The sequence below is a fragment of the Camelus ferus genome, chromosome 11 (assembly GCF_009834535.1).
Source record: "Camelus ferus isolate YT-003-E chromosome 11, BCGSAC_Cfer_1.0, whole genome shotgun sequence".
NCBI classification, from domain to species: domain Eukaryota; kingdom Metazoa; phylum Chordata; class Mammalia; order Artiodactyla; family Camelidae; genus Camelus; species Camelus ferus.
Window position 1 is genome coordinate 25,654,874 of NC_045706.1, and position 10,580 is coordinate 25,665,453.

The 10,580-nt window shown below is 45.8% G+C and overlaps 1 protein-coding gene across 11 annotated transcripts in view; it reads left to right on the forward strand.

Annotated features, from left to right (window-relative positions):
- SEC31B (SEC31 homolog B, COPII coat complex component) overlaps positions 1-10,580 on the forward strand; it is a 28,911-nt gene extending 18,331 nt beyond the window's left edge. For 8 of the 11 annotated variants that reach the window (XM_032491093.1, XM_032491092.1, XM_032491091.1 and 5 more), the window contains 13 exons: positions 50-149; positions 667-845; positions 1,097-1,223; positions 1,585-1,730; positions 2,461-2,634; positions 3,170-3,328; positions 6,680-6,857; positions 7,287-7,601; positions 7,837-7,895; positions 8,206-8,352; positions 8,641-8,757; positions 9,209-9,280; positions 9,504-10,580. In XM_032491093.1, coding sequence (XP_032346984.1) covers positions 50-149; positions 667-845; positions 1,097-1,223; positions 1,585-1,730; positions 2,461-2,634; positions 3,170-3,328; positions 6,680-6,857; positions 7,287-7,601; positions 7,837-7,895; positions 8,206-8,352; positions 8,641-8,757; positions 9,209-9,280; positions 9,504-9,683 — 1,953 coding nt within the window. In that variant the 3' untranslated portion in view covers positions 9,684-10,580. The remainder of the gene's footprint in view (positions 1-49; positions 150-666; positions 846-1,096; positions 1,224-1,584; positions 1,731-2,460; positions 2,635-3,169; positions 3,329-6,679; positions 6,858-7,286; positions 7,602-7,836; positions 7,896-8,205; positions 8,353-8,640; positions 8,758-9,208; positions 9,281-9,503) is intronic. The other 3 variants (XM_032491095.1, XM_032491097.1, XM_032491098.1) reach the window with 3 other exon arrangements.

The following is a 10,580-nucleotide window of genomic DNA, read 5'->3' on the forward strand; positions in this document are numbered from 1 at the left end:
TCTTCTGGGTTCATTTCCCAAGGACCCACCTCTGTCCTTTCTTGTACAGACCTCCAAACATACTGTGGAGGAAGCCTCTGCCTCATCAACCTTCTTTGATGAGCTGGTCCCTCAGAACATGACTCCATGGGAGATCCCCACCACAGAAGGTATCCTGACCCTGAGGGAGAGGAACCCTCTGTGTGGGAGTAGGTGGGCTCAGAGTTCTTGGACTTGAGGACATTCCCTTCTTGTCCCCGGCCTCCTACTTTCCCCGGTAATCACAAATGTTGGGTGGTTCTATACCAGTTAGAGCTCTCTCTGGCTGCAGATTTTCATGAACGGGTCTTCCTATGGAAGGCCTTCTACCAAGGTGTTTTTTTCTGTCCTGTCTTCTTGCTTAAATGACTGTGACCCTTTTTTGTGGAGCAAGCACTTGTCACACTTGTGATACTGCCCCATGATTCCCTGTCTTCTGTTGGGTCCTGTCCATAGAGAGTTACCATGAACCTGGGCACCCCAGGACACCCCAGTATGTTTTGTTGTGAAGGAATGAAACTTGGGAGTTTGTCTGGGGCAAAGGAGACTGAGGGATACAGAGTACAGGAGGTGGGCTGTGGGCCCTGCAGGGGCCAGAAAGCTGGGATCTGAGGGCAGGCTGATGCAGAGGGGTGCCTCTGCCTGCAGATGTGGATGGACTCCTGAGCCAAGCTCTCCTGCTTGGGGAACTGGGCCCTGCTGTGGAGCTGTGCCTGAAGGAAGAGCGCTTTGCTGATGCCATCATCCTGGCCCAGGCTGGGGGCACAGATCTACTGAAGCAAACACAGGAACGCTACTTGGCCAAGAAGAAAACCAGAATCACCCCGGTAACTGCCCACCAGGCAGGAGAGGAGGGGAGGGGATTACCTGGAATCAATCAAGTGGATGCCCACACTTTGGGACTGATATTTAGAGGATATGTCACCCCCACCCCCATTCTAACCACCCCTACCTCACCCCTAGCCCCTAGTCAACAGGAAGGCTATTTATGAGGGGCTTTTCTTAGCATATCACTGTGACTCCTGCTGCCTATGCTGGTTGGTGACTGATGGCCTCCTTCCCTCTCTGCCCACTTCAGCTGCTAGCCTGTGTTATACAGAAGAATTGGAAGGATATGTTGTGTGCCTGTAGCATGAAGAACTGGAGAGAGGCTCTGGCCTTGCTACTGACTTACTCAGGGCCAGAGAAATTCCCTGAGCTCTGTGGTAGGTGGTCTTCGGCTCCAGGACAGAGTAGTGTGACTCTAGCATGGAGTCAATGGACGCCCTGAGGGAGGAGGCTGAGGAACAGCCTGAGCTCTGGGAGGCCAGGCCATGTTCTCAGGAACTACAGAGCATGCCCCTACTTTTAGGAGGGGTCATTTATTGTCCTCTTTTACTTTTTCTTGTCACATCTTGGTGCAAGAGCTTTGCCCTTCACTGCAGAGCAGGATTAGCCTCTGTGTTGTCTTGAAGCCACTGTGGCTCCTTTTCCAAAAGCTCATGGTTCCCCAGCTATTTTCAAACAGGAGAAGGAGGAGAAGCACAGGGACTCTGTGGCATTAAAGAAGTTTCCATCTCTCTGCAGACATACTGGGAACTCGCATGGAGCAGGAAGGCAGCAGGGCATTAACTTCTGAAGCGAGACTCTGTTATGTGTGCTCAGGGAGTGTGGAGCGGCTGGTGGAGTGCTGGGCAAAATACCATCAGACTTCATCCCCCATGGCTCTCCAGGTACCCCTTCTCTTCAGGGCCCTGGTCTCTCCATACCAGGCCTGCAGGAGAGGCAAGTGGTAGACATGTGCAGGGACATCGGAGGCAAGTCTTCTGGGTACCCAGGCTGGAATCAAGGTTTCTGTGGCGAGGCTTCTGGGTACCCAGGCTGGAATTATGGTACCTAGGCCCTCAAAGTCTGGGACTTTCTCCCATGGGTAGGCTATCATATTCTTCCCTCCTTCTCAGTCAGGGGAGACTGAGCAGCAGCTAAGTATTAATTTTCATAATTTTTTCCACTTCAGGTTTGGGTATATAAGTTTACTCTATATTTGAGTAATTTGGGCCTTCTATTAGCTTTTCTAGGAAAAGTCCTGTGGATCTGAATTATACTAAACACACTGCGGGGGGCCCAGAGAAGGTGGGGGTTACAGACTCATGGGAAGACAAAGTCACATGTGAAACAAGAGTATAACAGAATCTGAAATTGATGATGTATTAGCATAAAGGATAAAGAAACCAAACAGAAGCAGAGGTGTACAAAAAATGTAAGACCCAGACAGCCTAGAAGGTGAAGGCAAGTGGCCCTTCTCTAACTGTCATGTTTCTCGTATATCATCATGGGCTATGGCCCTAGCTATGGCCAGATACCCTCATACCCATAGTGAGAAGTCCTTGGGTGAGCTACCTGGGCTTGGAGAGCAGAATGTGCTTTGAAGAGGGCTGACTGCCTTTATCTTTGTCCCTATAGGACCTGATGGAGAAGGTGATGGTCCTTAATAGGAGCTTGGAGCTACTGCAGGGACCTGATGGGGTGACCCCAGGCCCTGCCACCACCTATAGGGTCACTCAGTATGCCAACCTCCTGGCAGCCCAGGGCAGCCTGGTCACTGCCATGAGCTACCTACCCAGTGACTGTGCTCAGGTAAGTGGCACCATGTGGAAAGAGCAAACCATTTCATTCAATCATCTAATACTGGCTGAGCACTTCCCTGTTCCAGGCACTATGCTAAATGGTGAAGCTCCCAGGATAAATAAGATCTTGTCCCTCAGGAAGTTCACTTGAGGGGAACAAGTGACGTCTGAGTCAGTCTCTTGAGGGGAAATCAGACGTCAATAATTTCTCATGCCCATAACAGAAGCTTATACTAAGTGCTGTGGGACTCCACAGGCAAGGGGCTGGCTTTGTCTGGAGAAGTCAAAGTTTCCCAGTGGTTAAAACAGTTGAGCTGGACCTTCAAAGAGAAATAGCTTGCTCCCAGATATAGGGCATTCTAGGCATGAAGAACAACAAGGAGGAAGGTTTGGCAGGGATTAGAGACCTTTGAGTCCTCTAAGGTGGCTGAAGTGTAGAGGGTCAGCTGAAGGTTGAATGCTATATGGGGCCAGGTTTTTAAGAGAGGATGTTTACTTGTTTTAATTCTACTTAACACATTTCTTCATTATTACAACTTTTATAGCCACCAATTCAGCAACTGAGAGATCGGCTTTTTCATGCCCAAGGTTCTGGTGTCTTGGGCCAGCAGTCTCCTCCTTTCCCGTTTCCCCGGGTTGTTGTGGGAGCTACCCCCTACTCTCAAGAGACATCTCACAGACTGGGATTCCAGCCTTCTCACCAGGTAAGACCTTACTTGTTAATTCATTTGTTCATTCATTCAGAAATACTTGTTAAATGTCTGCCAAGTGCCAGGCATGGTTTTAGGCACTTGGAATATATTAGTCGAAAAAAAGGTGAAAATCCCTGTCTTCATAAAGCAGAGATTCACTTATTTTTCCAATAACTGTTTAGTGAACAATTGCTAGGCACTTAGAATGGAAAGGTGCACAAACCACGATCTTTGCCCTTAATTAGCTCATAGTCTAGTGGAAAGATCGATATATGAAAAATAACTGCAGTAAAATTAATGAATCCCATGATTGGGGTATGAGAAAGTGCTATGAGATCACACACAAGAAAGCAATTTACTGAGAGTGGGGGATGTTTAGGGAATATTTCAGAATGAATATGATGTTTGATCTAAGTCTTGAAGATTAAAAGTTATTTAGGCAAGGGAAGAGGTAAGGAAGGCTATCTCAGGCAGTGGGAATGGCATGTACCAAAGGCAGTGAAGGGAAAGTAAGCAAAACCCATTTGAGGAATGACTAATACTTTAATGGGGCTACAGAACAGGTGTTTGTGGCAGTGAAATGAGTTAGTTGAAGCTGAGGTAACAAATAGGAGTTAGATCAGGAGAGACCTGGCATTCTGTATTCAGCAGTTTAGATTGACCCCGAAGGCAGTCAGGAGCTATTGAATGGTCTTATGCAGGGGAAGGGCTAACTATGTGTCTAGGAAGGGCAAGACTAGAGGCAGTTGGGAGGCTATTAGCAAGAGATGATGAGGGCATGAAATGACCTAAAGCTAGAGAGTGAGGTTGGATCTGAGATATTTAGTAGGTAGAATTGACAAAAATTGGTGATGGTTTAGAGTAATGTGTGAAGTAGGGGAACTGACCACAGTGCCCAGATGGATAGGATGCTGTTAATTTATGAGACCCGGAGCTTACCAGAGGGAACCAAAACCCAAGGAGATTGTAGATAAAGTATAAGGCAGAAGTTCTGATGGTCATCCTGTCCCACCTTTCATTCCCACCATAATTTTCTTCCCTCCTTCACTTTCCCCCTCCCTCCTCTTCCTTCTCTTTCCCTACTTGCTCATTGTCTTTTTCGCTCCCTCCTTCCCTCTTACCCTCTCTTTTCTATTTTGAAATAATTATAGATTCACAGGAAGATGCAATAAAATGTACTGGGAAGTCTCATGCATCCTAAGCCCACCACACCCCATGCCAGTGTCCCACACAAGCATAGTACAATACCAAGACTAAGAAACTGACATTTAGTATAATCCATAGATTCAGATTTCACTGGTTTTATATGTACTCATTTGTGTGTGTGTGTGTGTGTGTATGTAACTGCGTAAGAATTTGTCTTTTTATATTTTTAACAGAGTCCTTCACAGAAAAAAAGTTTTAATTTTATAAGATTCAGTTTATAAAGTTTTCCTTCTATGGATCATGCTTTTCATGTCAAATCTAAGAACTCTTAGCCTAGTCCAATGTCCCCCAAATTTCCTACTGTGTTCTTTCTAGAAGTTTCATATTTTTACAGTTTATATTTAAGTCCATGTTCCACTTTGAGTTAGTTTTTATATAAGGTGCGAAGTTTGGGTCAGGTTCATTTTTTTGCCAATGGATGTCCAGAATCATTTACTGAAAAGGCTATCTCTCTTCTGTTGAATTGATTTTGCTCCCTTGTCAAAAACTAGTCGGGCATATTTGTATAGACTTATTTCTCAGTTTCTTATTCTGTTCCATTGATTTATGTTTCTATTCCTCTGTCAGTACCACTCTGTCTTGATTACTACCTCTAAATAGTAAGCCTTGACATGGGGAAGAGTAATTCCTCCTACTTTATTTTTCTGTTTCAGAATTGCTTTGGGTATTCTAGTGCCTTGTCCTTTTCACATAAATTTTAGAATAAGCTTTTCTGTCCAAAAAGAAACTTGCTGAAATTGATGAGAATTGCATTAAAACTATAGATTAAAGTAGGGAGAAATGATATCTTTACTATGTTGAATCTTCCCATCCATGAACATGGTAGGTCTTTCCAATTCTGTCTCCATCAGCGCTTTATAATTCTCATCATACAGATTTTGACATGTTTTGTTCAATTCAAACATAAATATTTAATTTTGAGCAATTTAAAATCAAATGGTATTGTATTTTAAATTTTGGTTTCCAGTTGCTTGTTGTCAGTATATAGAAATATAATTGGTCTTTATGTGTTTATCTTGTATCCTGTGACTTTTCAGTGCTCAGAAATGAGATTCCTAAACTCATTTATTAGTTCTAGGAGTGTTTTGTGGATTCCTTGGAATTTTCTGTGTAAACAATCATGTTATCTGTGAATAGAGACAGTTTTATTCTTTTTTCATGAAACTATATGCCTTTATTTTTCTGGCTTTGTTGTAGTACTAAAATAAGAGTAGTGTAAACACCCTAGTCTTAAAATCTTAGAGGGAAGACATTCAGTCTTTCACCACTAAGTATGATGGTAGCTCTAGGTTTTTGGTAGATGCTCTTTATGAGGCTAACCAGGTTTTCCCCTCTGTTCCTGGTGTACTAAATCATGAATCAGTGTTGAATTTTGTCAAAATTTTTTTGCATCATTTTGTATGATCAAATGATTTTTCTTCTTTAACCTGTTGATATGGTAGATTATGTTGATTGATTTTTAAATATAGCATGATATATATTTCATGACCTGGAATAAATCCCACTTGGTTGTGGTATATTATTTGTATATACATTGTTGGACTTGATTATTGCTAAAATTTTACTGAGGATTTTTGTGTCTAAGTTCATGGTCTGTAGTTTTATTTTGTAGTATTGGTACCAGGGTAGTATTGACCTCATAAAGTGAGTTAGGAAATGTTCCATCTTTATTCTGGAAGAGATTATATGAACTTTGTGTTAATTCTTTGAATATTTGGTAGAATTCTCCAGTGAAACTGCCTAAGCCTAGAGATTTCTTTGTTGGGAAGTTTTTAATTACAAATTTAATTCCTTTAATAGTTACAGAACTATTCAGATTTTCTGTTGAATTTTGGCTGTTTTGGTGGTTTGTGTTTCTTGAGGAATTGGTCCATTTCTTCTAAGTTGTCAAATTTATGAATGTAAGGTTACTTGTATTATTCCTTTATTATCTTTTTGATGGCTGCAGGGTCTGTTGTAAGGTTCCCTGCTTCAGCCTTGATCTTGATGACTTGTGTCTTCTCTTTTTATCTTTGTCAGTCTTTATAAAGATTTATCAATTTTTTTAATTTTTTTTTAAGAATTAGCTTTTTGTTTCATTTTCTCTGTTGTTTTTCTATTTTCAATTACTTACCTTTCTTTTCCTTTCCAAGTGCTGACCATTTTTTCTCTTCACAGGTTTCAACTCCATCTCCAAGGCCAAGAATTTTTACACCTCAGTCTTCACTGGTGATGCCCTCGACACCTTCCCATCCCAGCCCTTGTCCTGGGCCTAGAATGCAGAACACAAGTGACTGTAGGCCACCTGGGTTCCAGGCAGTGCAGCCTTCGGCCCTGGGCCCTGGGCTGAGGCCTGGTGAGTGGCTGAGTGGAGAGCTCTGTAGGCAGAGCACGGAGGAAGATAGCTGGCATGGCCAGCATGGATTTGGGAGGCAGTATGTTGATCTTGTGAGAGGAGGTTGGAATTTGAAGTCGAATTCTCAGTACTATCACTTACTGTGGGCAAAACACCTGGTCACTTTGTTTCTTTCAAAAAATGAGAGTGTTGTTATGTTGGTCCTTTCAACCCTACAAGATTGTTTTGAGGGGCAAATAGGGATGTATTTAAAAGTACTTTGTAAAGGTAGATCTCCATACACATGTGTTAATCATTTATTATTATTATTATTATTACTATTATTATTATTATGGATTTTTTGTTGCTGCCTTGTTCTCCCTTGATGTGCTCTCAGTCTCTCCCAAATTGAAGTTCAGTGGCAAATGACCTGTTTCTGTTCCATTTCAGCTTTATCTCAGCCGCAGCTGTTAGGAGGGCAAAGGGTGCAGGCTCCTAACCCTGTGTACTTCCCTGGAACATGGCCTCTTCCTGGTCCCCCTCCACCCATGGCACCCCCAGACATCAGGCAGCCTGGCTCTGCCTCCCTGCCTGAGACTCCTCGCCTGCTCCCTCTGCTTTCTGTGAGACCACCGGGCCTCAGCCCTGGGAGCTCACAGCCGCCAGCCCTTCCTGTTAGCTTCTCTGCGGCACATCCTCCAGGAGGGCCAGGTGCTCCATGCACTGGTGTCCTCCCAGCCGCTGGCACCTTGATGCCTCACCAAGGTCAGTCTTCTTCAGTAGCTTTCCTCTCCTGGATCATGGCCTCCGTCTCCTCCCTTTCCCTCACCACCTCAAGAGTCTCTTTCCTCAAGCCAGTGAACTGGGGTTAGAGAATGTCTGCTGGTCTGCAGAGGGAGAAGTGGTGGACTCCAGCTAAAATAATTTTGCTGGCCTTCAGACCAAAAATTGCAGTGTTCCTGATGATGCCCCTAAATATCTCTGTATTTATACTGTACAGGACCTCAAGACTCCTTGAAAAATTCTCCAGTGCCCAGGGGAAACCTCCAGAGGAAAAAGGTCAGTGCATCTCTCCCCAACCACCTTCTCATACATTCACCCGTGACCCAAATTCTAGTTCCTTACAGAATGCAACCCAGACCTTCCCATTCTCAGGCACACATTCCATACTCTCTCTTTCCCCACCCCCTCTTCTCCCCTCAGCCCCCTCCTCTTTCCTTCTTATATCCATTCACCAGTCTTCTCACTTCCTAGTTCCCCACTCACTATTCTGTCCCCTTGTTCACTCATAATTTCTGCCACTCCCTCAAACGAGGGCAAAAGGAGTCTCTCAGCTTAGACTCATGTACCTTTCTTTCTCTCTCTCTAGTTTCCAGAGACATTTATGCCCCCAGCACCAATTACTACTCCAGTTATGTGCCTCACCCCTGAGCCACGAGGGGTCCTTTCCTCACAGCCCGCTGTCTCCCTTGTGAGCCATGCTCCCCCTGGAGCCCCAGGAGAACTCAGCCTGCAGGTGACAGGAATAATGTGTTCCCTTCCTCTTGCAAATCTTCTTGGGTGTAGAAGAGCAGGGAGCATGGTAGATGAGCCTCATTCTTGGAGGCAGGCTCTGGGCTGAAGGAGACAGGGTTGGGGGCAGATACCAAGTGTCCCTACTGCAGAGGAGGGAGGGTGCCCCCTCCCCAGCTCTACTCCACTCTAGTGGGACCAGTGTGACGCTGAGTCACACTGAGGACTAGCCCTGAGCGGAGCCATGGGAAGGACAGCTTGCCTCTCTCTTGTCTTTGTGCTCCCCCTTCAGCAATTTCAGTGGCCACCTGAGAAGATGGAAAAGAAAGAGCTGCCCCCCGAACACCAGTCCTTGAAGATCAGCTTTGAAGCGCTTTTGCAACGCTGCTCTCTGTCTGCCACTGACTTAGTGAGTCTGAACCTTCCCTATGATGCCCCCTCACCTACCAGCTGGTTCCAGGACCCCTTAGCTGTAGACCAGTTCCTTGTGTGACTCTCTTCTCACTGCCCCTAGACATGCGGTCTGTATCTTATACTTATTTGATGTCCCTGTGGAGTGGGGAGGACTTGTCTGGTTTGAAGTTTAGCTCCTTGGTAGCAGAACCAACAGCATTGAGACTTAGCTCTTGGAAAGGCCTCAGGGAGGGAGGGTGAGACCAGGACTAAGGAAACCTGCCATTCATTCACTGACTGTGTCAGCTTGAGCCACTCACTTACCCTCTTTGGGTTTCTAGTTCGTCATCTGTGAAATGAAAGAAGGAGCGGTAAACCATCCTAGCTCTAATGTCCCGTGATTCTTTGTGGTCCTACGTAGTGTTAAACTTAGGGGCTAGAATCAGAATCCATTTCCCTCCCTGCAGAAAACAAAACGGAAGTTAGACGAGGCAGCTCTACGTCTCGAACATCTATACGAGAAGCTCTGTGAGGGGACGGTAAGTACACTCAGTGGTGCTCCTCTGCCTCCTGGCCCTCCACTGCCACCCAGGGTCAGAGGGAGCCAGGGTCCCTTCCCATAGGCCTCACAACCCTGGGTTCCCCACAGAATATAGACATCTCATCCAGACAGGACTCCAGAACTTGTCTCCCTTCTCCCTCTGTGCCTCCAGGGTAGGGGAGAGGTTGGGCTCACTAACCTATTAGCCAATCCCTCCACAGCTCTCGCCTCACATCCTGGTGGGGCTCCACGAGGTTGCTCGATGCGTGGACACAGGAAGCTTTGAGCAGGGCCTCGCGGTGCATGCCCAGGTGGTGGGCTGCAGCAGCTTCAGTGAGGTCTCCAGCTTCATGCCTGTCCTGAAGTCTGTCCTCACCATTGCTCATAAGCTGCGTATCTAAACCAGGCAGCTGCTCTTGCCAGGAAGCTACTTCTACTGTGACTTAACTTTTTCCCACAGGAAAGGGGAATTTCCAAACAAATTCTGTTTGTTTTTCTCAGCCCTCTTCTCTTGCTACCAGGTATATGATGCTGCAGGCTTGGTGCCTGCAAATCAGCAGAGTGCCTGCTCTCTACCCCTTTATGCCTGGCCTTCTGGGGCTCTCGCAGCCTGTTTTAAAACTACTCCCACAGGGCCTGATGCATGGTGTCTTCTCCCCCAAGGATATTCTAAGTGGCTTCTGAGAGGGTGAGCAGGATTGTTACTTCCAAGTCTACCTCTGCTGTATCCATCATGTGGGACTTTTGTTTTCCCTTTCTGTGGGTTACAAGCCTGACCTTACCTCCTCCTTGCCTCTGACTTCATATTTCCAGGTCTGTATTTCTCTGAGCACTAGAGGCTGGGGTAGAGTTGACTGTTGTTCACCCTTTGAACAAGTCATAGACATAAGGGCTGGGTGCTGAGCAGAACCAAGAGAAGGAACGTAGGCCCTTTTGAAAAGGGACTTCTCATCTGCAGCATTATGAAGGGTGGAAGGGGTGCACTGCCTTTTGCTGAGAGCTTTCTTAGGGTATAGGATAGGAGCAGAGGGACCACTGCCCATGGGGAACGGCCTCTGACTCAGCCTGACTGAGCCCCAGCCCAAGGCTTAGACCATTCATTCTGTGACCAGAATAGGTTCTGGAATAGGAGCCATATTAACGAAAGACTTAAAACACTGCTCCTCAAGGCTTGGAGGCCGTTCTCCAGTCCCCACACGTCTCAGGACTGCCTACTCTGGCTGCACTTTCGTGGTTGGGCTCTGCATTTGAAACACTGATGTACTTAATGTGCAATAAAGCTGCTTTAATTTGGTTTC